Here is a 27,153-nt window from a genome sequence, read left to right as displayed (position 1 = left end):
AGAAGTGGTTGAAGCCTATTGACGTCAATAAGGAAGAGCTATAATAGGTAGCATTTTTTTTTACATTTTTGCCAGCGTTTCTGACGTCAAAAACCTGCTGTTCACAGAGGCAGATCAGCTTGCTTTTTACAAGGTGCATTTTCAGCATGTGAACATACCCTCAATGTGATCCAAAGTAGCCGCATTGTATTCCCCAACAGATTTGGATTGCAGCTTCATTTTTACATGCTTTGCCAAGTATTTTCAATGTACTCATCCATTGGTTTACTGCTATCGAAGACCCACAACTTTATCTAAAAAATGTGCAAATGTTGCTGGATGACATGGTGGAAAAACTTTTAAAGACGACAGATCCAATGTCTTCAGTGTGCTCCCAAGGGTGCTGTGGTAAAAGAAAAGAAAAAACTGCAAAGTTTTACACATTCCTTTCTTAAGTTATGATGGTTCTGAAAACAGAGAATAAAAGCAGTCGTCGTTTTCTGGTGTAAATCTGAAATAAAGATCCTTTGCCTTAAAGGGTTTCTACCACCACATTTTCACCTATTTAGCTGTCAGACACTAGCCCGCCCCTCTCCTCTAGATTGACAGCCTACTCGCGCCTGCGCCGTGTGCCTCTGTATTTGGCGCAGGCGCAGTGACTTTTGGACTGCTCCCTGCGCCGTAATCGGCGCAGGCGCAGTGAAGATGCCGGCGCAGGGAGACAGTCCCTGCGCCTGCGCCGAATACAGAAGCACACGGCACAGGCGCGAGAATTCGGACGAGATGCAGAGAAGTAGTCTGTCAATCTAGAGCAGAGGGGCGGGCTGGAGCGCGCTGGGCGGCAGAAAAAGTGAGTGGATGGAGCCTCTAGGTGCTGAAAAGACGCCCCCATAGCACCTAGAGGCTCATTAGCATAGCAATAAAACTACGTTTTTTAGGGTAACCGCTGCAGAGAAAGGGATTACAATAGCATGGTTAGGTACAGCAGACACTAGCAGATCGCTAGTGTGGCGAAACTGACCTCGCCACTGGGTTTTGGAGAGGACTGGCTGCTGGCCTCTTGCCCCAGGATTATGGGCCATATACTAACTTTTAAACCCCTGAACCGATTCAAGTGAATTTTGGATAGGTTTGTCCCCAAGTTATACTGTTTAAATTGATGTAAGTTATATGTATGGCCAATGTAAACTCACAAAGTTGTAACAATTTAAAATAAGTGTAACTTGTCAGCTTGGGAGGAAAATGCTGGGTGTGTTTCTATTGTGCCATTGTCCCATTGTGTGTTTAAATGGTGATGTCTGTTCTGTTGTCCTCACATGTGTATTGGCGATCTCCCTTTGTCCTCAGAGATAATTGGATTGCTCCTCAGGTTGTCTCTGGGACAGAGAGGAGGAGACCATGATGCATTGTGGGGATATGTTGTATTTGTCCTATGTCACAGTCTTCATTCTGGTCCTCTGGGGGCGTGAATGATTGGTTGCTGTAGTTACATTGTATGTGTTGTAAATTACTGATTGGTTGTATTTCAAACCCCTGTGGGCAGTACTATGTTTGTGGTTTATGAATAAAAGAGGCTGTACGTGAAGTACAGTCAGACCACTGCTTGACCCTCAACACGGAGCCTTGTCTCGTTATTGGGGGGATTCACTGTATGCTGTTAGAAGACCGATTGCCAGAAGTGTAAGCTGATCCCTGTTCGTCTGCTAGCAGCTATTCGTGAGGTTCCAGTTTGGAGTGCTATTTTGTATCCAGTTCGTGAGGTTGGTGTCCTGCAGTAGCTGTGCTGGTCTCTCAGAAAGGGGCTTATCGCCTAAACGGATTTTAACCCCTTGTCTGCTGAAACGGTCCGTTACATTGGTGGCAAGCAGCGGGATCGTTCCCACAGCCCAGAAGGACAGCTACAAAGAAACATCATTCCCTGGAATTACAATTTGAGGGCAACGCATGTCCCAGTACAGCGACCCTGACAGCACCAGAATGGAAACAGCAGTGGAGTACGATGAGGGTGTCATGGATGACCGAGATGCAGTCCGCAAAGGCATCTGGTACCAGGTACTGGGTATTGTGGAGTATATGCAGGACGAGAGACTCCCCACGGAAGACCAGCGGTTGCAGAAGCGAGTAGCCCTGCGGATGCCCTTCCTGGGAGAGCAGCCCCGGGAGGAATGGGTAAAGGAATTGGAACTCCTAGCATGGCGGGAGCTGTGGCTGGAAGATGCCTACCAGGCGCTCTGGTGGTATGGGGCACAGTACCTACCCAGGACAGCTGAGCATGACAAGCCGGAGGGAGAGGAGTTTGATGGTCCTGGCTTGTTATGGGAGACTTTTTCAGAGCTGGAGTTTGGGAGCCCTACACAAGCCCGGTTCCATGATCTCTTGGAATGGAGGGAGAGCAGGTATGACTGGGACGACACTCATGAGATTGAGCAGGACCTGGTCCACCTGGTGACCCGGGAGATGGAGCTGGAACAGGGCTACCAGCAGCTGTTCCACGCCAGTGAGAAGGCTCAGCAGGACAGTAAGGTGACAAACCCAGTCTCCATTCCCCAGCGGCAGTGTGAAGTGCAGGGAGAGGAGAGCAGCGTCCTCCCTCCCCAGCGGCAGGCTGAGTTACAGGGGGCAGAGGTAGTTGTTCCTGCCCCCCAGCAGCAGAGTGATATGCCGGGAAGGCAGTGTGAAATGCAGGGAGAGGAGAGCAGCGTCCTCCCTCCTCAGCGGCAGGCTGAGATACAGGGGGCAGAGGTAGTTGTTCCTGCCCCCCAGCAGCAGCATGATTTTTTGGGAATTGGGAGCCCAGTCTCCATTCCTCAGCGGCCGTATGAATTATTGGGGATTGGGAGCCCAGTCTCCTTTCCCCAGCGGCAGGCGGAGTTACAGGGGGCAGAGACAGTCGGTCCTGTCCAGCAGGGAATAGAGAGCCCAGTCTCCTTTCCCCAGCAACAGGACACTGTATTGGGAGCGGAGACGGTCGGTCGCCCTCCCCAGCGGCTGGAAGTATGTATGGGAGAGGAGCTTGTTACCCCCTCTCCCCAGCGGCAGCTTAACGCACCAGGGAGGGAAAGTAAGCCCCACAACAGTGCAGATGGGACCGTGGTCTCTGCACTTACAGCACAGGGGGTAGAGACAGTCGGTCTCACCCTCCAACAACCAGGCTCCAACCAGGCTTCTTCCGTGGTAGCGCTGGCACCAGGGCAGAGTACCGCTGATACCTGCCCACAAAGCAACCTCCACTCCAAGCCAGGGAGCAACACAGAGACCGAGAGTACCAGCTTCCAACATAACCTTGGTGGACTCACTGGACAGAGACAGGCTACTAAAGTCAACAGGTCCAGTATTTTGTTGTGGGTGGGCTGCCAGACTAACTCAGGTACCGACCGGCGTGAGGTCAGGTATCTGGTTAGTCTTCCCTGGGGGGGGGAGATGTGTGGCGAAACCGACCTCGCCACTGGGTTTTGGAGAGGACTGGCTGCTGGCCTCTTGCCCCAGGATTATGGGCCATATACTAACTTTTAAACCCCTGAACCGATTCAAGTGAATTTTGGATAGGTTTGTCCCCAAGTTATACTGTTTAAATTGATGTAAGTTATATGTATGGCCAATGTAAACTCACAAAGTTGTAACAATTTAAAATAAGTGTAACTTGTCAGCTTGGGAGGAAAATGCTGGGTGTGTTTCTATTGTGCCATTGTCCCATTGTGTGTTTAAATGGTGATGTCTGTTCTGTTGTCCTCACATGTGTATTGGCGATCTCCCTATGTCCTCAGAAATAATTGGATTGCTCCTCAGGTTGTCTCCGGGACAGAGAGGAGAAGACCATGATGCATTGTGGGGATATGTTGTATTTGTCCTATGTCAAAGTCTTCATTCTGGTCCTCTGGGGGCGTGATTGATTGGTTGCTGTAGTTACATTGTATGTGTTGTAAATTACTGATTGGTTGTATTTCAAACCCCTGTGGGCAGTACTATGTTTGTGGTTTATGAATAAAAGAGGCTGTACGTGAAGTACAGTCAGACCACTGCTTGACCCTCAACACGGAGCCTTGTCTCGTTATTGGGGGGATTCACTGTATGCTGTTAGAAGACCGATTGCCAGAAGTGTAAGCTGATCCCTGTTCGTCTGCTAGCAGCTATTCGTGAGGTTCCAGTTTGGAGTGCTATTTTGTATCCAGTTCGGGAGGTTGGTGTCCTGCAGTAGCTGTGCCGGTCTCTCAGAAAGGGGCTTATCGCCTAAATGGATTTTAACCCCTTGTCTGCTGAAACGGTCCGTTACAGCTAGTGTCTGACAGCTAAATAGGTGAAAATGTGGTGGTAGAAACCCTTTAAAGAGGTTGCCCAACTTTTTAAAGAGGACCTTCCACCACTCCTGACATGCCTATTTTGATAGATCCATGCATTCCCCACGTACTAACAATTCTGGAGCATCTATTCTTATGGCTCTATGTTGTGCCATTCCTTTATTATTTGCACTAAAAGTTATGAATGAATTGCTAGCAGTCTGCAGTAAGGTTACAGAGGGGTACACACCCCCAACTTGTCACCTCCCCTCTGTACCCTTACTGCAGACTGCTAGCAATTCATTCATAACTTTTAGTGCAAATAATAAAGGAATGGCACAACATAGAGCCATAAGAATAGATGCTCCAGAATTGTTAGTACGTGGGGAATGTATGGAGCTATTAAAACAGGAATGTCAGGAGTGGTGGAAGGTCCTCTTTAAACTAAGCTCAGATCCACCTGCCTGACTCCCTTCAACGGTCTTTCAGACCCCATCCTGTAAACCTCTGGATGTCATGTGCGCTGCTGCCGCCCAAATGACTTGGGGACATCTCACTGCTGAAGCCTGTTTACAGGACAGGGACTGGAAAACTGTTGAAGACAGCCAGGTAGGTGTATCTAAGCGTCGGGAAGCAGGTGAGTATGATTTTTTTCAAAAGGTACTGTACAAAAGTCCAAAACCCCCTTTAAAGCTCAGCAGAACATATATACATGCACATTCTTTTCCACTCCTTTAGGCCCCTTTCACACAAGCAAGTTCCACGCATCGGACTCGCAGCATGAGTATGCAGCAGCTCCCGTCCTGACCTCCCAGCAATGACGGGGTTGCATAGTATTAACCCTTAGAGGTCTGGAATGTATTTGATAACACTGACATAATGCTGTCCATGTTATACAATACATTCCATAACTGCAAGGCCCCTTTCACACGGGCGTTGTGGGAAAAGGTGCTGGTGCGTTGTGGGAACATGCACAATTTTTCTGCGCGAGAGCAAAACATTGTAATGCGTTTTGCACTTGCGTGAGAAAAATCACGCATGTTTGGTACCCAAACCCGAACCTCTTCACAGAAGTTCGGGCTTGGGATCGGTGTTCTCTAGATTGTATTATTTTCCCTTATAACATCCCTTATAACATCCCTAGATTGTATTATTTTCCCTTATAAGGGAAAATAATAGCATTCTAAATACAGAATGCATAGTAAAATAGGGCTGGAGGGGTTAAAAAAAAATAATAATAATTAAACTCACCTTAATCCACTTGCTCGCGCAACCCGGCATCTCCTTCTGTCTCCTTCTTTGCTGATTGCAGGAAAAGGACCTGTGGTGACGTCACTCCGGTCATCACATGGTCCATCACATGATCCATCACCATGGTAAAAGATTATGTGACGGACCATGTGATGACCGGAGTGACGTCACCACAGGTCCTGCAGTCAGCAAAGAAGGAGACAGAAGAGAAGCCGGGCTGCGCGAGCAAGTGGATTAAGGTGAGTTTAATAATTTTTTAGTTTTTTTAACCCCTCCAGCCCTATTTTACTATGCATTCAGTATTCAGAATGCTATTACTTTCCTTTATAATCATGTTATAAGGGAAAATAATAATGATCGGGTCCCCATCCCGATCGTCTCCTAGCAACCGTGCGTGAAAATCGCACCGCATCCGCACTTGCTTGCGGATGCTTGCGATTTTCACGCAACCCCATTCATTTCTATGGGGCCTGTGTTACGTGAAAAACGCACAAAGAGGAGCATGCTGCGATTTTCACGCAACGCACAAGTGATGCGTGAAAATCACCGCTCGTGTGCACAGCCCCATAGAAATGAATGGGTCGGGATTCAGTGCGGGTGCAATGCGTTCAACTCACGCATTGCATCTGCGCGGAATACTCGCCCGTGTGAAAGGGGCCTAAGGGTTACATAGCATCATAAATCAATATAATGCTATGCGACCCCCATCAGTAGTGGCAAAAAATTTGCCAGCCAGGAATAGTTTTTCGCCAGGCGCAAGGATTGCCATAGATGCGTCTTATTTATGATAAGATGCATGCCTCACCATAAATTAGATGAATCTTACGGCAGCGCAAGGGGGAAACTAAGACCGGAATAAAAAGCTGGTCTTAGTAAATGTGCCCTATGAACTTTAGCACAAGCCATATTTGCAAAAAAAAAAAAAAAAGTGCCGTTTTGCTTGTCACTTTTTAAAAGTGTCAAGACAAATGTGCAGGGATTATCCCTGCAAATTATAAAACAAATCTACTCCTACTTATAGAAGGCGTACATTTGCATTTCTGGGGCATGAACACCCAAAAGAATTAAGTAGAAGCATCCACCTCTTAATACACTGACATATTTTGGATACCAACCAGCATATAACATTAGTAAATTCCCCCCATAGTATTGTATGTAATGCTATTATACAGATTACACTGACATCCGGTGGCCACTGTGCAAATTACATTATTGTGGATTTGACAACAATACAGAAATAACCCAAGTTTGTTTATTAACAATATATAACTGATTGGACATATAAACAGGCCAACCAACCAGAAAATGCGAATTAGGACTTTTTCCTGCTTTGTCCACAGTATACATTTAACGTATGCACCAGGAAAGACAGTAATGTATACGTTAGGGCTCATGCACATGACCGTATGGCGGGTCTGCAATACACGGGCACCAGCCATGTGCACTCTGTGTTGTGGATGCGAACATATTGACTTGAATGGGTCTGTGATCCGCAAGATTTGACCGAAGATAGGGCATCTCCTATCTTTTGCGGTGCGGAGGCACGGATCGGCAGCCCATGGAAGCACCACGAAGCCCTTCGGTGGGATTTCGGGTCCGTGCCTCCTCCACAAAAGATAAAACATGCCCTTTCTTTTGCGGATCAAGTCAATGGGTCAGCGTTTGCAGCACGGAGTACACCTATTAGACAATGGGGGCATATCCTAGCGATATGCCCCCATTCTCTGAGACGGGAATACCCCTTTAAGTTACCAAGTTTGCTTGACATCCACGGCTCTGCTTTACCTGCATGTACAGTAGTAGAGGTGTCCATCTTTATTAAGTTGCTTTGCGAGTTCAAGCTGATGGTTGGACATTAGTTTCTCATTGATGACAACAATAAGAGGTTTTTGTGCTTCAAGTGTTTCTAAGCAGCTCCCAGCCCCTGGGCAGAGACATGAAAATTAGAAATAGAGAGCAGAAGTCATTCTGACCAGCAGCAAGGTAGTGAATGGTCAAAAGTGAGAAGTAAAATAGCACAGTGCATACACTCCTATGGAAAGTCCATAACATATACTGAGTGTTTCAAAAAGATGGACCCAATGTAAAAAATTCAAGGTTAAGGGCGAGCACTCAACAACTGGACCACAATATCATAGTATATAAAATTTAATTATATCACAATGATACAACGCGTATGTAGTTAATAAAATCTGCAATAACATATAAAATCTGTAGACATAAAATCCTAAATGCCACAAGTGAAGGTAAATGGTAATAAGAGTCTCTTAATGTCCAAAATCACTGGTATATAAGAAATCTGAATCACAGATAACTGCACTTGAAGTCCAGTGCGCACACCGAAGTTGCTAGAAATAGCAGATTCTTGCGTGCTATTGTTATACTTCCGAATCCAATGCGCATATGAATATAGCAATGAGATTGTAAACCCTAGATAGCTGCACTTAAAGTCCAGTGCGCACACTGAAACTGCTGGAAGTAACAGATTCTTGCGCGCTATTGTTATACTAGCGAGTCCAATGCGCATATAAGTATAGCAATAAGATTGTGAGCTCTTGCGCACTAGTAATTGGCAGTAGAACCAAACGAACTCCTGCTTGCGTAACAAAACGTGTCCTTAAGTACAGGTTTGTACAATGGATATACACGCTTGTTCAAATGATTAGCCCGTCACATAAAGATCTCGACCGGAGTCTTCCTACCTTCCCATCGGTACGTCTCGCAAATACCCATATAGACGTGCAAGGTAGATGAGCGGCATGGAACGCTCCCGGCCTCTCGCTTGTGGTTCCTGTCGTTTGTTAGTCCCAGATCTCGCGGTACTTTGAATGTGATCTGTGTCCGGACGTCGGAGAGCAGAAATTAGCAAATTCTGTACTCTGCGTATTGAATATCCAACTTCATCTGTTAGAATATAGTTTGCATGGCCATGCATAAGGTGCGGAGGTGCTGTTTCAACAGGTGTGCGGCCCAGTCGCGTTTCGGGAATCCTTTTCCCTTCGTCAGTGGTACAGCATCACCTGTAAGCCTCCGTCTTTTATATCGTAGATGAGCACCAAAACCTGGATCGCTGGATTCACTTGGAACATTAAGAAATCGCATGCGTTTTTATTGTGCGTTTTCAGTGCGGTTTTTTCGGGAGTATGCGTTTTTTCATGATATAGATTCCTTCTTACATTCTATAAGGCTGGTGTGCACCCAATTTATTATTACTCATTTCCTATATAAGTTATTAACCATTTTCTAAATCTCCAATATAAAAACATATCAACATATATTAAGGCTGTTCACAGCCTGTAATTGTGGGAGGGGCGGAGGCTTATAAATTCTCTGAGCCTCCCCCCTCCCTTTGCGGGTGCTAGCGGTGCCGTTTCGTTCGTCCTACGTCGTCACTTCCGGTTCCCGTCTGGGTAAGTCTTCCACCATGCCATCTCCCTACCTGGCCGCAGGTCCACGCGCTCCCCGGCATCGCAGCCGCCGTCGCCGCTGCGCTCTCTCCACTCTCCAGGGCTTCTGCCCACCACCCGTCGCCAGGACAATGTACTTGCCGGCTTCACTTCATCCGGCCGCCTCTGCCATCCCGCGGGATCCTCATTCCGCGCCCCGCCCCCCACATCCCTCCCGGTGCGGCTGCCAGTACCTCTGGTAGCATTACAGGGCACATCCACCTCCGGATCACTTCCTCCTCCTGCCCAGGCCCCACGCTCACGGCCGGAGGCTCCATCTGCTGGCAGAGGAGGGAGAGAGCAGAGGTGAAAGAAAGAAAAAAAAAAAAAAGAAAAAAAAGAAAAAAAAAAAAAAAAAAATTTAAAATAATTCTTTTTTTTTACATATATAATTCACATGTTGTTAAATTCTCTCCAATACTCCAGTCATTTCATCGCCAGTCCGTCACATTCGCCATCAGGTTTTTCAGCCTTGCTATCCTCCATCCGCTTGAAGCCAAAAAATCACCTTCCAGGTCCGTATTCGTCCAGCCGGCATCTTCATCTCACATCATGGACAAAGTTCAAGGAGGGGAGGGCAGAAAAGGGGAAGGGAAAGGAAAATATTAATAATAATAATATACGGGGGGGGGAGGAGAAGTTATTTATTTTCCCTTTTCACTAGTAAGTTAACTTTATTCACTTCGGTTGTCATCTCATAATTATTCATGTAACCAGGTCATTTCAGCGCCTCCGGTATCCAGCAGCGTTACCCGGGCCATCGTTTTCTTCATCGATTCCCCCATTAGCACGGTAAGTCGCTTATCTCCGATTCGCAGCACCATCTTCATGTGTTCCTTCCAGACCCCGTCGCCCTCTATTTCCACGTCTATCTTCATCTTCTGTCTCCTTCGTCCTCCTCTTCCCTTCAGCTCTCTTTCACGCCTGTTTCGTCCCTCAGGCCTTCCGTTGTCCTTGTCGCACGCCTGGTTATGTTTACTCAGGCCCCCTTTTCGCACATGTTTCACCCCGTTTGTTTCCCAGGTCTCCTTCTTGTACATGTTTCACGCCTGTTTTCGTCATTCAGGCCTCCTTTTCATGCATGTTCCACGCCCGGTTTCATTTACTCAGGCCTCCTGTTCATACATGTCTCACGTTCATTCACGCCACCAGGTCTCCTTCGTACATGTTTGTCTGTCCACGTTACTCCGGCCTCCTGTTCATACATGTCTCACGCCTGTTTCGCCAATCAGGCTTCCCCTTCGCTTATGCTTCACGCCTGTCTACGTTACTCAGGTCTCTTTTCCTACATGTTCACGCCTGTTTACGTTACTCAGGCCTCTATTTCGTATATGTTTCACGCCTGTTTACGTTACTCAGGCCTCTATTCCGTATATGTTTCACGCCGGTTTACGCTACTCAGGTCTCTATTCCGTATATGTTTCACGCCTGTTTACGTTACTCAGGCCTCTATTCCGTATATGTTTCACGCCTGTTTACGTTACTCAGGCCTCTATTCCGTATATGTTTCACGCCTGTTTACGTTACTCAGGCCTCTATTCCGTATACGTTCACGCCTGTTTACGTTTACTCAGGCTTCTATTCCGTATATGTTTCACGCCTGTTTACGTCACTCAGGCCTCTATTCCGTATATGTTTCACGCCTGTTTACGTCACTCAGGCCTCTATCCCGTATATGTTTCACGCCTGTTTACGTTACCCAGGCCTCTATTCCGTATATGGTTCACGACCATTTACGTTACTCAGGCCTCCATCTCGTATACATTTCACGCCTGTTCACGTTACTCAGGCCTCCTTTCATTCATGATTTCCACCTGTGTACGTTACTCAGGTCTCCATTGTCACATGTTTTACCCCTGTTCACGTTACCCAGGCCTCCTTTCCGTCCATGTTTTATTCCCGCACTCAACCAGGCCCTGCGTCTTTCATGTACCTCGCCGGTCACCTCTGTCTAACTGTCTTCCGTTTCACGGTCCAGGTCTCGCCCGGTCTCGTCCCGCAGGCTTGCGTACCCTTTTTCTGTAAGGTTTCAGGTTCGTCCCGTTCACTCTGTCAGGGGAAGCCCCCCCATCGGGGCACGGCCCACCCACCCCTTTTTCTCTACCTCTACTTCGACCAGCCATTTACTTGTCTTGATTTCTTCAAGCTCGATCACGGTCCATTCCTACGGAACAGGAATTTCCCAAGACAGGTCTCAATCCAGGAGCTCCAAACCACCAGGTACGTCAGTCTCTTAAAAACCCGGGCACACGCGGTGACATAGCTCCCCACACCTCCCTTCTTCCGGGCGTTTTTCTTTCCACAAGCATCGGCTCCACAGCACTCGCACGGTTCCCGGGTTAAAATCCTCCAGACAGTAACTGTAATCCTTCCAAATTCCAGCATGTCTCATCTGGACAACATGGGGGAGACTTCTTCAATTCCAGAGACCCTCGCCTCAGAGCGCGCCAGCGTCACTTCTCTCAGGAGTTGGACCATCCCTAAACTGATCGCCGAGCTCAATAGAAGAGGGATATCTCATCCGGCCTCCGCCAGAAAGGCGGAATTATTCAGACTTTTGATGTCCAGGTCGCCATCCCCACCCAGGGAGAACGTGTCAATGTCCACCATTCAGCTGTCATTGACCCAGTTACATGCCACCATCAACAGCCTGTCCTTTTCAGTTCTGGACGTTCAAAATAGACTTTCAGCAGTGGAATCCAGGTCCTTGGCAGTTGTCCCTCCCGAGCGTCCTTCCGTTCCAGCCCCCCCACCTCAGCCTTCCTCCCCAGGTAGGGTTTCCAACCTCTCCGAGATAGCTCCAGCTCACTTCATTACAGATAGCATCAAAAAAGACATTCTGGAGGGCAAAGATGTTAATTTAGCCGCCATCTTAATAGCCACCCATGACATCATAGAGAACAAGACAATAGCTTGTGAAAACATTTCCATTGTCCTAAAATCCAGGGACGCTCGGCTGAACAAAAAACTTACCGTTCCCGAGTTTGTCCTGGCTTTTAGCCTCTTCAGGGATATAGTCTGCACCGCCCATCCCGAAAGAAGAGAGGAGTTGGACCTGTATATGTATAGAGTCACCGACCTGGGGTATAAATATGGCGGATTCGCTTTCTACGATTACCACCGCTCCTTCTCGGCCAAAGCCGCCGCAGCGCTGGCTCAGTTCCAGCGGGTCACCAATTGGGCGTGTCTGGACATGGAGCTTTTCTGCCGGCACTTTGCCGGTTTAAGGGCCCCAGCTTGCAGCTCCTGCCAGTCCATTCTCCACACCTCCGATTGGTGTCCCTCCGTTGGCCAACCGATGGCTCCCAGCAGGCCCACGGCCAGCCCCGGCACCCATCCGAGGCGCAGCAACACTGACAAGTTGGGCCGCCCCATCACTTTCCTAGGCAATAGTCAAATCTGCAATAACTTCAACCTAGCCTCCTGCAACTATAACCAGTGCAGGGCTCTACATGTCTGCTCCTCCTGCTTCCGGGCTCACCCCATCTCAGTATGCCCTCAGAGAACGGCCAAGCACAAATGACTAAGCGGGGTCAATGTGGAGCTTCTGGGCAGGCTGCTCCAGGATCACCACAGCCCCGACCAGGTCGAATTCTTACTTTCAGGTTTCAGTAAGGGCTTCCACACGGGTCTCATCGCCCTTCCTCAGTCCACCTGGGAGGGTCCCAATTTACTGTCCGCAGTCCAGGATGCCGACGCGGTGGACTCCCTCATCCAGTCGGAAGTTGAGAAGGGTTTTCTTATCGGCCCCTTCCCTCACGTTCCCTTCAACTCCTGGAGGATTAACCCCGTCGGCATTGTTACCAAGAAATTCACCAATAAAAAACGACTGATTTACGACCTGTCAGCGCCTCATGGTTCACACATCCCCAGTCTAAACTCCCTGATCCCATCGGAAGAATTCTCTATGAAATATTCTTCACTCCAGGAAGCCATCTCTCTCATTCTGTTAGTGGGCAAAGGAGCCTGGTTGTCTAAAGCAGACATCGCTGACGCGTTTAAACTGTTGCCCATTGACCCCCAGCTTTGGAAATTCCATGGCATCAAGTGGCAGGACAGTTATTATTTTGCTACCCGTTTAACATTTGGTTCAAAAAGCAGTCCCTGGCTTTTCGATCGGTTCGCCCAAGCCCTCCACTGGATCTTGGTCAATCGCTGCAAGTGTCCTATGGCACTTCATTACCTCGATGATTTTCTCCTGATCGAACCTCCCAGTGTTAAACCATGCAAACTTAATAACTTCCTGGGCATTCTCAAAGATCTCCAGGTTCCGGTAGCCCCATCCAAAATCGAGGGACCTGCCACGGTAGTCACCTTTCTCGGTATAGTGCTCGATACAGAGAAAATGGAAGCTAGACTGCCAGCAGACAAGCTTCTCAAAATCAGATCAATCATGGAGCAGTTCTCAGGCTCTCACGTCCTCACCAAACGAGAGCTGCAGTCACTCCTCGGCATGTTAAATTTCGCCACCAGGATCATGCCCCAAGGGAAAGCCTTCATGTCTGGGCTTCTAGATTTGTTACCATCAGCGCCCGAGCAGGACTCCACGGTGTTCCTGGATGCCCAGGCAATGGCTGATTTGGCCATGTGGAATTCCTTCATTGCCTACTGGAACGGGGTTTCTCTGTTCATTCCCCAATGGAGTCCCGATTTCCCCATGGTCTACTCAGATGCCGCAGCATCCAGAGGTTTCGCGGCCATCTACAACACGCAGTGGTTCGCAGCACCATGGCCCTCCGCAATTTCCTCCTTACCTGAGTCCCTTAGGTCTTCTCCCCTGCTGGAAATCTACCCTATAGTGGCAGCGGCTCAGGTATGGGGCAACCAATGGACAGATTCCCCAGTTACTTTCATCACGGATAATCAATCCGTGGTGGATATCCTCAGTAAAGGGCGCTCCAAATGTCCTCACATCATGTCCTTCGTTCGCAGGCTAGTATGGCTATCTTTACGTCACAACTTCCATATTTCAGCCAGGCACATCCCGGGCATTCGGAATACAGCCGCCGACGCACTATCCCGTTTTAACCTTGATCTTTTCTTCCAGATTATGCCAGAGGCGGAACCAATGAGTCTTTCGCCTCCGGATTACCACACCCTACGCATGGATTAGGACATTTCATCTCCACAGCCAAGTCCCTCATGCACAGTTCACTTTCCGCCAACACGGTCAGGAACTACAGGACTGGTTGGAACATCTACAAACAGTTTTCCCGCCTCCATCCTAGAACCAACACAGATAAGTCCACATATTTAATAGCCTTTCTTGCATATTGTCATTCACACCTCAAGCTATCCTACAACTCCATAAAGCTGTACTTATCAGGGGTTCAGCACCACTCCATGCTGAGGGACCCAGGTAGCAAGTCAGCCTTCATTTCCCCAGTGGTCAAAGCCACCCTCAGGGGCATCCTCAAAAACAGCCAGAGCAGCACGCCCAGCAGGCAACCAGTGTCAGGGGAGCTGTTCAGAAAGCTCTCAGATTCTTTAGACGGTAGTCCTTTTGGCCTTCTCCCTTCCATGGTCATTAAAGCCGCCATGTACCTGAGCTTTTATGGTTTCCTACGCCCAGGAGAATTCTCCGTAGTGTCATCCAAAACCAAAGGTTTAACCAAAAGCCAGTTAATCTGTTACCCAGATCACCACGTATTAAACTTGGCATCCACTAAAACTTCACAATCCGGGCCGCCTGTCCAAATCAAATACTTTCGAACCTTCAACAAGTGGTGCCCGGTCCAGGTTCTTAACAAGCTATTGGCCCTGCTGGCCCATTCCTCCAAGAACGAACCACTTCTACCATTCAAAGGAACTTTTCTCACCACGGCCCGGTTCATCCACCATATCCGCATCCTGGCCAAGGGGCTGGGCCACGATCCCAGAACCATATCTGGCCACTCCTTCCGCATAGGTGCCGCCTCGGCAGCTTCAAAACACAATGTCCCATGCCACATCATTCGCAAAATGGGCCGCTGGCAGTCCTCCTGCTTCACCCGATACATTCCCAATCCGCACAAAGAAATCTCTGACGCTTTCTGTAATCTCGTGTTGTAACCTCAATGAATACCATTAAACGCTAATTCCAACCTAACCGTCTCTTTTGCCCCCTTATAGGCCTACCCTCGGACATGGCTTCGGGCACACCTCAGGCCATCATACCAGGTCACCCATGGCTACGTAGTCATATCTCGTTCTCTTCAGTATCCGTAGCCACGACCACAAATATTAAGGCTGTTCACAGCCTGTAATTGTGGGAGGGGCGGAGGCTTATAAATTCTCTGAGCCTCCCCCCTCCCTTTGCGGGTGCTAGCGGTGCCCCACCCTTCTTCCCTCCCTTCTCCTTTTAGCTTCACCCGGGTAGGCCCCCTTATAGGCCTACCCTCGGACATGGCTTCGGGCACACCTCAGGCCATCATACCAGGTCACCCATGGCTACGTAGTCATATCTCGTTCTCTTCAGTATCCGTAGCCACGACCACAAATAATATTATCATTTTTCTGAATCTTCAGCATAAAATAAAGATGAATTATCTATATGCTGTCTATGTCTATATGCTTATTGGTGCAATTAATCATTTATGGCTTCATTACTGTATAAAATAGCAATATAAAATCTATAATATATAATATATAAAAAATATGACATCTAAATTAGTGCAAGATATATAAAATCCCTATTGTATATCACCAACAATATAGTGGCAATATAGACCTTTATTGATATAGAAATAAAAATAAAAATGGAAATAAAAACAAGATAAAAATACTAATACAATTCTTAAAAATACTACTCATTGTAGATAGTGGTAAAATGTATAAAAATAAGAGGTTGAGAGGCTGATTCAAAATGCACAATCTGGTTTTGTTGGAGATGTACAGATATGGGGATCCTAACTATGTTTGGTTATGATGCATAAGACTGGGGCCCCCAGTCTTTGTGTTTTGAAATCAGGTCTAACTTTTTGAAACACGCTGTACATATGTTTCCCTAGATTCTATCAACTTAATTGTTGATAGAATTTGCTTTTCGTCCTGAAATGAATGAAAACCCCAATTTTAATGAAACCATTTCACACCCCTTACTGAAGGCCTTTCTAAAACGTTTTAACCTCTTAAAAGGGTTGCCCTAGAAAAAAAAATCGACATATTTTTAAACCAGCACCTGGATCTGAATACTTTTGTAACTGCATGTAATTAAACATTAAGCATAGCCACTGAGTCATTCAATAAAACGTATCTGTGTAGCGCCACCTGCTGTTTGTTCTTTTTCTTATTTCTCCATGCTCCTCTGAGGTGGTTGCACATGCTCAGTTTAAATCTTCAACTGTCACCAGCCATCTTTCTCTTAGAAGCTGTAGCAGTTAGAGGGAAAGAGCTACAGCAGAAAGGACAAGCCCCCTGAGAAAGGACAAGCCCCCTGAGAAAGGACAAGCCCCCTGAGCTGCCAGCCTGAAATAAATCTAGCAGAACAATTGGAGTAATGAATGGGGAGATTTCTGAATCCATGTAAGGTTCTAGCTTTATTAAAAAGAGATTGCCATGTACTGTATGATGTCTCATTTTTTTTTACATCAATCATGGAATAACCCCTTTAAGGCAAAGTTGATTTTGACTGAGCGAGGTTTTTGTTTTTTCCTTTCCGCCTTTCAAGAGCCATGTCTTTTATATTTTCCCACATATGAGGGCTTGTATTTTTGCAGGACATCATCCACTATACCATATAATGTATTGAGAAACTTTAAAAATATATATTTGTGGGGTAGAATAGGAAATTTGATTCTGCCAACAGAATCTTTTTGGATTTAGCTTTATGGCATTAACTGGACAGTAAAAATGATGTTACCTATTCAGCATTTTTTTTTTTATATATATTTTTGCAATATTTCAGATATGTTTGGATGTGGCAATACCAATATATAGTTTTATTCTTTATTCCTTAGTCTCCCAGGGGATTGTTTGATCATTTGTATAATACACTGCAATACTTCTGTATTGCGCTGTATTGTGCTTTTACAGTTATTCTATTAAAGAGTACCCCTTGGATCCCTGCTGCCACAACACCCACTCGGATCACATCTTTGGGGAGGTGAAGGCACATGGGAGACTAAGGAGCCCCGATCCCTCTAACCGCTTAGATGGCATGAACCCTACTGACAGCAGCATTGAAGGAGTTGAAGGCCTGGGATCAGAACTATCTGCAACCCAACCACTGCAGGCGTGTGTCAGTTCCATGACACAGCCGGCAACCACAGGATATGGAGCAGGCTCAGCTCCTGAGCCCACTCTATACAATCCCTGTGTCACAGGAGCGCGCGTTCACAGGAGCGCGCAGTTCAGAAGTTCATCTACAGCCTGCCGGCAGCGATCATTGGCTGTCAGGCTGTAGATTTTTAAAAGATCCAATGAAATGGGTATGTCAGACGCTATTTTGTAAATAGTGTCTGATATACCTGCTACCTGGTCCTCTGGTGGTCCCTTTTGCTTGGATCGACCACCAGAGGACACAGGCAGCTCTGTAAGTAGCACCAAGCACCACACTACACCCCCCCTGTCACTTATTAACCCCTGATCACCCCATATAGATTCCCTGATCACCCCCCTGTAAGGGTCCCTTATCACCGCCAGGTAGTTAGCTACTTGCTAGGTAGTTAGCGCCCAGCCCACCGCACTCACTGATTAGTCGCTGATTAGCGTCATCGCTGTCGCTAATCAGCACTAGTACATAGTATCTGTAAGTGATCAATACAGATCGCAATCAGATCTATATCAGTACATTAGGGTCACCTTAGGCTCTACAGAAAAACGCAGTGTTCGCCCGATCAGGCCTGATCTTGTGCACACACACTTGCGTTCAGTCCGCCCCACCGCAGTGACAGAAATTATTTTTTTCTGATCACTGCAAAAACACAGTAAAATCGCTGCGCTGCTATAAAGATCACTTTTGAGCTTTTTGGATCTTTATTAGCGATCGCAGCTTTACTTCGCAAGCACTCCTTTTTGCTGGGTAGGTTTGCTCTTTTTCCTGGGTAGTCTCAGAGGAATACCCCCTAAATTTAGTGAGCCCAAAATGTCAAACAAGGGGTATTCCGCTGAAGAGGCCTACAGGATTCTGGCCCTGATGGATGACAGCGATGGGGACGCCTCACGCGCTGAATCCAGTGGTTCAGAATATGAACCTGTAGACAGCAGTGGCACTCTAACCGCTAGTGATGATGACGAGGTTGAGGTCCCTGCTACGGTCAGGCGTACCCGACCCCATGTCAGTGTTCTGCCTACCCCGCATGATGAGCCTCATTTGCAGCAGAGTGGTGCTAGCGCTGATCTTTTTTATGGTGCGGCATACACCAGCAGCGCAGCACACCCTGGACCTTCTACCAGCACTGCCGTATTCCCTGGTGAAGTGGCGAGCACCAGAAGGGCAGTTCAAGCTGGTACGGTGGCACGTGCATTAACTCCCCCGTCGCAGCCACCGCGTTCACAGGCCCGTAGAACCCTTAGTCTCCCAGAGGTGCTGGCAAATCCTAATTGGCAATCCCCTGCTTCCGCCGCACCCGTATTGCCCCCTTTCACCGCCTAGTCTGGAGTTCGCATGGAGACAGCTCATTTAGGATCAGCCCTTGAGTTTTTTGAGCTGTTCTTCACCGCGGATCTCTATGACTTAGTTGTGGCAGAAACCAACCGCTACGCCACACAGTATATAACCACCAATCCGGAACGCTTCTATGCCCAGCCTTAGCGGTGGAAACCAGTCACAGTTTCCGAATTTACATTTTTTTGGGCCTTATCCTCAGCATGGGTCTAACTAAAAAAAATGTATTGCGGTCCTATTGGTCTAAAGACCCAATACATTTCATGCCCATGTTCTCTGCTGCAATGTCTAGGGCACGTTTTGAGGCCATCATGTGCTTTATGCATTTTACGGACAATAGCACCTGTCATCCAAGAGGCCACCCTGCTTATGACCGGCTCCACAAAAATCGGCCCCTCATTGACCATTTTTCGTCCAGATTTGCAGATGCGTATACCCCCAATCAGAACATCTGCATAGACGAGTCCCTTATACATTTTACCGGGCGCCTTGGCATCAAACAGTACATCCCCAGCAAGCGCGCCCGGTATGGGGTCAAACTGTATAAGCTCCGTGAAAGGGCCACAGGCTATACATATCGTTTTAGGGTCTATGAGGGAAAAGACTCAAAACTGGAGCCGGTCGGATGTCCTGACTACCTGGGGAGCAGAGGCAAGATTGTCTGGGACTTGGTGTCACCCTTACTCCACAAGGGATACCACTTATACGTGGACAATTTTTACACAAGCGTGGCCCTCTTTCGGCACTTACATCTAGTCGGAATTCAATGCTGTGGCACCGCGCGACCTATTTGCCGTGGCTTCCCCCAACGGCTCGTAAATACCCGACTTGCACGGGGGGGGGGAGAGGGTTGCCTTGTGTGACCAAGAACTGGTCGCGGTGAAGTGGAGGGACAAGAGGGACATTTACCTTCTGTCCACCATTCACGCAGACACGACTGTCCAAATTGAAAGGGCAACTGGAGTCATTGAGAAACCCCTCTCTGTCCACGACTATAACCTTCACATGGGAGGGGTGGACTTCAATGACCAGATATTGGCTCTCTATTTAGTGTCCCGCCGCACCATACGCTGGTATAAGAAGGTGTCTGTTTATTTAATTCAATTGGCGATGTATAATAGTTTTGTTCTCTACAGTAAGGCTGGGAGAACAGGATCCTTCCTAAAATTCCAGGAAGAGATCATTTCGGAAATCCTGTATCCAGGAGGGTCCGTGCCCCAAGTCCCTGATGTAGTGAGTCGGCTACATGCCAGACACTTCCCGTCTGTCTATCCTGGTACCCCAACTCAGCGTTCCCCAAGAAAAAGATGTTGTGTCTGTAGCAGGGCTGGAATAAGGCGTGACACCACCTTTTTTTGTCCTGACTGTCCTGACCAGCCTGCCCTATGCATAGGGGAGTGTTTCCGCAAGTACCACACACAGGTACACTATTAGTGTAGGGATTGCGTACACAGGACAGGCACACAGGGGTCTTAGGGCCCTTTCACACAGAGCTGCCACAAACCTCTCCTTTCACCTGGGACAAAGTGTCCCATGGGGAAGGAGAGGTTTATCCTCTAAAGGTAAAAAAAAAAATCACAGGTAAGCAAAAAAGTTAATGTTCTGTTTCAAATGTTATATAAAGTTAATGTTAATAAATTTATTGCGTTGCTGCCTGTTTTTTTATTTTTTTTTAGCTTCTAGGTGGATCAAGCGATCAACCAGCTGCAGCACTGATGTGCATTCTGACAGAAGCATTGCGCTGCTGTCAGATTACACAAAGTCGGTGTATGCGGCGCTGCAAGACGAGATTTCTCCTCTGCAGTAAAAAAGATACCTTTGCCGAGGCTTATGAGCTGAGGGGCGGTGTTCATATGCTTTGGCAAACACTTTGTATAAAAAAATAAAAATAAAATAAATCCCGGCAATGATTTATTCATCCACATCGATTAATGTGAATGGAGAAATCGGGTTTGCCAGGGCATACGAGCTGAGTGGGTTTGGATGTTGGGGGGAGCTCCTATGTCCTGGCAGACGCCTTTCCCCTCTTTTTTTTTTTTGCACATTTTTTGGCAGAGATTTTTTCATCCACATTGATCGATGCGAATGAAGAAATCTGTGCCGTTCATTTTTTCTTTCAGCCCAGAGGCTAAATGGAAAAAAAAATCTCATTACCCGTATGCTCAATATAAGGAGAATAGCAGAAACTCCTAATGCTGGCCATACATGTAATGATTGTGGAGACCCTCAAATGCCAGGGCAGTACAAACACCCCACAAATGACCCCATTTTGGAAAGAAGACACCCCAAGGTATTCGCTAAGGGGCATATTGAGTCCATGAAAGATTGAACTTTTTGTCCCAAGTTAGCGGAAAGGGAGACTTTGTTGGAGAAAACACAAAAAAACATTTTCCGCTAACTTGTGCCAAAAAAAAAAATCTTCTATGAACTCGCCATGCCCCTCACGGAATACCTTGGGGTGTCTTCTTTCCAAAATGGGGTCACATGTGGGGTATTTATACTGCCCTGGCATTTTAGGGGCCCTAAAGCGTGAGAAGAAGTCTGGAATCCAAATGTCTAAAAATGCCCTCCTAGAAGGTACTCATTGGAATTTGGACCCCTTCGCGCACCTAGGCTGCAAAAAAGTGTCACATGTGGTATCGCCGTACTCAGAAGAAGTAGGGCAATGTGTTTTGGGGTGTATTTTTACATATACCCATGCTGGGTGAGAGAAATATCTCTGTAAATTGACAACTTTGTATAAAAAAAATGGGAAAAGTTATCATTTACAGAGATATTTCTCTCACCCAGCATGGGTATATGTAAAAATACACCCCAAAACACATTGCCCTACTTCTTCTGAGTACGGAGATACCACATGTGTGACACTTTTTTGCAGCCTAGGTGCACAAAGGGGCCCAAATTCACCACCAAAAAGAAAGCTATATTTGTGAGAAGAAAAGGAGGTAAAATTCATTTGGGTGCCAAGTTGCATGACCGAGCAATAAACCGTTAAAGTTGTGAAGTGCCGATTTGTAAAAAAGGGGGGTCACTAGGGGGGTATAAACCTGTGGTCCTAAAGTGGTTAATATTACCCGAACACCGAACCCGAACTTTTACTGAAAGGTTCGGGTTCGGGTGCCGAACACCGTAAAGTTCAGTACGAACCCGAACTCTACAGTTCGGGTTCGCTCAACCCTATCCCTAATATTTCCAGTACTTTTGCTATTTCTGATAATTTGGATCCCTACATCATAAGCAGAGTCCACTACTAATAACCAAACTTGATACATACTTTTGTTGGTCATCATTGGAAAAGGTTCTAAAACTAGTTGCCATTCTTCAGGCTACGTGCACCCGAGAACATACTTGATGCAGGATCAGTTGCGGATCTTCACATGGATTTTGCTGCGTTACCACAAAGAATCAGCAGCAAAAGCCCAATGGGGGATATTTATCAAAATCGATGCAAAGGAGAACTCAATCTGTAGCTCATAGCAACCCATCAGATTCCACCTTTCATTTTTCAGACTGCCTTTAGAAAATGAAAAGATCAATCTGGTTGCTATGGGCAACTGAGCCAGTTTTCTTTTGCACCAGTTTTGATAAATCTCCCCCCAATGTGTTTGGTTGCAGATCTGCCCCGGAAGTCACCCCATGTGTTGCGAAGGGAGAAATCTGCAATGGGATTTGGTACAATTTTCACGGTAGAATCGGCCTTTCAAGTCAAAGGGTCCGCGATAAATACAGCCAGCTCGTGGCTGCTGTTCCTGTGTGGTCCATTCAAAATGGTTCCTTTTTATCAGACGGAAGACAACTCGGCTATATATCACCGTTTTGGATAAAACCTTTAGGTGCTGTTCAGATGTTGCAGTCAAACATCAACTGCACTAAACACCGCAGCAGACCAGGCTTTACAATACCAGTATAAATCCACCCCCCACCACCAGTCAGTGGCTCACTAACATAGTACAAGCACACAGGTGACCATGTTGGAAAACACATCTGGCTGACCATTTTAATGCGGAACATTGAATAATCCGATTTTAGGGGGAATATCTTTTTTTTTTTTTTAAAGGGATTTTCCAGGATTTACATATTGAGGTCCTAGCCTCAGAATAGGTCATCAATATCAGATTGGCGGGGATCCCCCTCTGATCAGCTGGACGGAGAGGCCATGGCGCTTCGTGAATGCTTAGGCCTCATGAAGATAGGTCATCGATATGTAAAGCCCAGAGAACCCCTTTAATTCTGGAAATGATCTACAAGTGTCTCTTCTTCCAAATGTTTGTGTAAAGGCCTCTTTCACAGTGATGTGCATTGTGAACGCATCCGGACTGAATCCTGACTCATTCATTTCAATGGGTCTGTGCACATGAGCACCGTTTTTTCACGGATCATCTCTGCGTTCAGGAACAATCGCAGCATGTTCTGGCTCCATAGAAGTGAATGGAACTTGGGTGAAAAACGGAAGGCACCCAGATGTAATGCGTTTTTCACTGACAGTTGTTCGGAGATGCAGATTGTTATTCTTCCGTTTTTTGTTTTTTTCATGCGCGGGAAAAACGCAGGCAATTCGGATACAATCCGGATGGAAACAACACAAAACACTGGACGCAATTGCAGACAAAACTGATAGAACGTGCCTGCAAAACCATCAGTTTTCCCTGAACAAATCCTGACACAACCCGTAAAAGGCTGAACTACATCAAGTACCTGCATGGCTTATCACCAGATCAGCATTCTGGATATCTTCTGCCAGCGAGTCCTTGTATCTGAAGACATCCAGGGTAAAGCTGGCTGTACTGTGTGACTGAGGTTCTACTGTTCCCCTTCCAATCTGGAGAACCAGTCTGTTGTAGCCGAGGTCTTTCAGAATCTAGAAGGTTAAAAGACTGAGGGTTAGGGCTCATGCACACAAACATATTTTCTATCCGCTTCCGTTAAATTTGTTTTGCGGACCGTATGCGGAACTATTCACTTCAATGGGTCTGCAAAAACAACGGAAGGTACTCCGTGTGCATTCCGTTTCTTAAAAAAGTAGTGCATGTCCTATTATTGTCCGCAAATCACAGTCCGAGACCCCATTCAAGTCAATGGGTCTGCAAAAAATACGAAACATATCCGTATTTTGCGGATCCATACTGTAGAAATGCTATGCCCAGCCCATATTGCTCATGTGTTTGGTGATTAATAAGTTACTGTTTCCGTTTCCGATCCACAAAAAACGGATCGCATACGGAAACGATACGAATATGTTTTGTGGAATAACGGAACGGAAGAGGACTTAAATCAGAGAAGAAAAAACCTCAGATACGGAACGGATCCGTGAAAAACGGACCGCAAAATACATACGGTCGTGCACATGAGCCCTAACACAATGGAATGTGTGCCATTATTGAAGTGTTCTAATATGATCAGCTTTTTGTCTTATAAATTTAAAGTTTTACTGTCATTTTTTTTTTTTTGCGGCCTGCTATTGGCTGCAAACCCCAAGTGAAAAAAAGCATACGTGTTTCATCCGTGAAGGATCCGTGGTTGGTCACCGTGTCCGCTTTTACTATCCGTGTGTCATTCGTAATTCACTGACGTTGCTCAGCTGAAAATTAATTTCCAAAGAATCTTCTATTAGTCATCTGTGAAAAACGGAGGCAACACGTGTGATTTTCACGGACCCATAGACTTCTACGGGCGTGCTTGGTCCACATAACGGATCAAAGTAGTTCATGTCTCCATCACAAGGATGAGCGAATCGACTTGAGATGAAACATCCGAAGTCGATTCGCATAAAACTTCGTTTAAATGCTGTACGGAGCAGGAGCTCTGTACAGTATTAGAATGTATTGGCTCCGATGAGCCGAAGTTATTGCTTTACGAAGTCTCGTAAGACTTTGCGCAATAACTTCATAAATACATTTTTACTGTAAAAAAACATTTCCCGAACTCGAGTTTGGTTCCAAGGTACCACTTGGAACCGAACCCGAGTTCGGGAAATGTTTTTTTTACAGTAAAAATGTATTTATGAAGTTATTGCGCAAAGTCTTACGAGACTTCGTAAAGCAATAACTTCGGCTCATCGGAGCCAATACATTCTAATACTGTACAGAGCTCCTGCTCCGTACAGCATTGGAACAAAGTTTTATGCGAATTGACTTCGGATGTTTCATCCGAAGTCGATTCGCTCATCCCTACTTTTTTACTGACCCACAGTCAAATACTGAAATGTGAACAGACACATTTAAATCAATGGGTATGTGTGCTGTCAGTGAAAAATGGAAATGTGGACGAGGCCTCAGGCACTATTCACATGTCAGTTTTTGGTCAGTGATTTCTATCAGTGACTGTGAGCCAAAACCAGGATTGGAGCCTCCACAGACATAAGGTAGAAGGGAAAGATCTGCACCTGTTCTGTGTTTATAGACGCACCTGGTTTTCATTTAAAATCACTGACCGAACACTGACGTGTGAATGAGGCATAAGGCCTCCGCATCCGAGCTGCAGGTTTTGCGGCTCGGATGCAGACCTATTCACTTCAATGGGGCCTCAAAAGATGCGGACAGCACTCCGTGTGCTATTCGCATCCAGTGCTCCGTTCCGTGGTCCGCAAAAAAAATATAACCTGTCCTATTCTTGTACACGGTTTTATATTAAAGACTGTCCGAGTGTCCGTGCCGTTCCACAAATTCCGGAAGGCACACGGACGCTGGTCGTGCATGTAGCCTAAGGCTGGGATTACACGGTAATCTAAGCACCTGTCACATTACCAGTAATAGTTGAACTGAAGGGGGTCACAGCACAAGTCACAATTTGCTGCGAATGTAACCCCAGAATCGCAAAGAACTAAACACTGCTAGATTTTTTGCGATTCTGAGGCCGTGATCGCAGCAACTTGCAATCTGCGTTGCGATCCCATTCCGATCAATGGCTGCTCTTCTACATAGCAATTGTTGGTCATGTGACGTCTGTCATGCCAAAGTTGCCCCAGTCTTAAAGGGGTTGTTCAGTGTCGTGATATTGATGACCTATCTTCAGGATTAGCCGATGAAGAGGCCCCAGCGCTTGTGCATGTCCTGCGCCCTTCCCTGAATGGGACCACACTGCACCCCAGCTATAATGTAGGTGCCAGGAGTGGGACCCTGCTGATCTGATACAGGGGACCGGCCATCAATATGAGGACATCTGTGCTGCTCCTGTGAGAGACATAGGCAGCGCGGGTTACAAGCTCTGATTACAGCAGCTGTGTGGTCACATGATCAGGACAGAGCCCCGTGCACTGACCACAGCAGGGTCCTGTACACACCGGGCGTATAAGGGGAGAACCGCAGTTCCGTGGACAGGATTTATTTACAGTAGCAGCGGCTGTCAGGTAACAACGCGTCTTACGCTGAGAATCTGCTCGGAGGAAATGCAGGAAATCAGCTCATCGAAGCTGGTAGTGCCAACCGTGAGAAAGACGGATCTCCCCATACTGCAGGTCCTGAAACCACCACCCACCGAGCACCGGCAGGAGAGAAGAGCTTCTAGTCAGGGAAGGACCTTTCATGACGTCACGATCATGTGATCAGTGACCTGACTGGGAGGAGCCTGTACGTGAGCAGGAAGAAGGGGGCTGCGGTTCATATGAATTCAGGGGCTTCTTGTCATTATTAGAGCTGTGTGTGTGTATAATGTGCGCTGCAGAGCTGTGTGTGTATAATGTGCGCTGCAGAGCTGTGTGTGTATAATGTGCACTGCAGAGCTGTGTGTGTATAATGTGCACTGCAGAGCTGTATGTGTATAATGTGCACTGCAGAGCTGTGTGTGTATAATGTGCACTGCAGCACTGTGTGTATAATGTGCACTGCAGCACTGTGTGTATAATGTGCACTGCAGAGCTGTATGTGTATAATGTGCACTGCAGAGCTGTATGTGTATAATGTGCACTGCAGAGCTGTGTGTGTATAATGTGCACTGCAGAGCTGTATGTGTATAATGTGCACTGCAGAGCTGTGTGTGTATAATGTGCACTGCAGCACTGTGTGTATAATGTGCACTGCAGCACTGTGTGTATAATGTGCACTGCAGAGCTGTATGTGTATAATGTGCACTGCAGAGCTGTATGTGTATTGTGTGCGCTAAACTGCAGAGCTGTGTGTGTATAATGTGTGCTGTAGAGCTGTGTGTGTATAATGTGTGCTGTAGAGCTGTGTGTGTATAATGTGTGCTGTAGAGCTGTGTGTGTATAATGTGCGCTGCAGAGCTGTGTGTGTATAATGTGCGCTGCAGAGCTGTATGTGTATAATGTGCGCTGCAGAGCTGTATGTGTATTGTGTGCGCTGTAGAGCTGTATGTGTATTGTGTGCGCTGTAGAGCTGTATGTGTATAATGTGCGCTGCAGAGCTGTATGTGTATAATGTGCGCTGTAGAGCTGTGTGTGTATAATGTGCGCTGCAGAGCTGTGTGTGTGTATAATGTGCACTGCAGAGCTGTGTGTGTATAATGTGCACTGCAGAGCTGTATGTGTATTGTGTGCGCTAAACTGCAGAGCTGTGTGTGTATAATGTGTGCTGTAGAGCTGTGTGTGTATAATGTGTGCTGTAGAGCTGTGTGTGTATAATGTGCGCTGCAGAGCTGTATGTGTATAATGTGCACTGCAGAG

At 46.8% G+C, this 27,153-nt stretch overlaps 1 protein-coding gene across 1 annotated transcript; it reads right to left on the bottom strand.

The window, feature by feature from the left end:
• Positions 1-26,071, bottom strand: LOC120977578 (UDP-N-acetylglucosamine transferase subunit ALG13 homolog). Its single transcript, XM_040405576.1, has 4 exons — positions 25,899-26,071; positions 23,232-23,394; positions 7,290-7,428; positions 1-382 (listed from the first exon to the last, which is right to left on the bottom strand). Exons 1-4 carry the CDS (start codon positions 25,980-25,982, stop codon positions 271-273), a joined length of 498 nt encoding a protein of 165 aa, XP_040261510.1. The 5' UTR covers positions 25,983-26,071; the 3' UTR covers positions 1-270.
• Between the last annotated feature and the right edge of the window lie 1,082 nt (positions 26,072-27,153).

Source organism: Bufo bufo, chromosome 8 (genome assembly GCF_905171765.1).
Source record: "Bufo bufo chromosome 8, aBufBuf1.1, whole genome shotgun sequence".
Lineage (NCBI taxonomy): Eukaryota > Metazoa > Chordata > Amphibia > Anura > Bufonidae > Bufo > Bufo bufo.
This window is presented reverse-complemented; position numbering and strand designations above follow the sequence as displayed.

Bases quoted from the DNA above. Each gene is read 5' to 3' on its own strand.
- LOC120977578 (XM_040405576.1), bottom strand. From the start codon at position 25,982: ATGGGGAGATCCGTCTTTCTCACGGTTGGCACTACCAGCTTCGATGAG. The intron at 23,395-25,898 runs GTAAGACGCGTT...TTAACCTTCTAG, and splicing joins CCTCCGAGCAGATTCTCAGC to ATTCTGAAAGACCTCGGCTA. The intron at 7,429-23,231 runs GTACTTGATGTA...GTCTCTGCCCAG, and splicing joins TCTGGTGATAAGCCATGCAG to GGGCTGGGAGCTGCTTAGAA.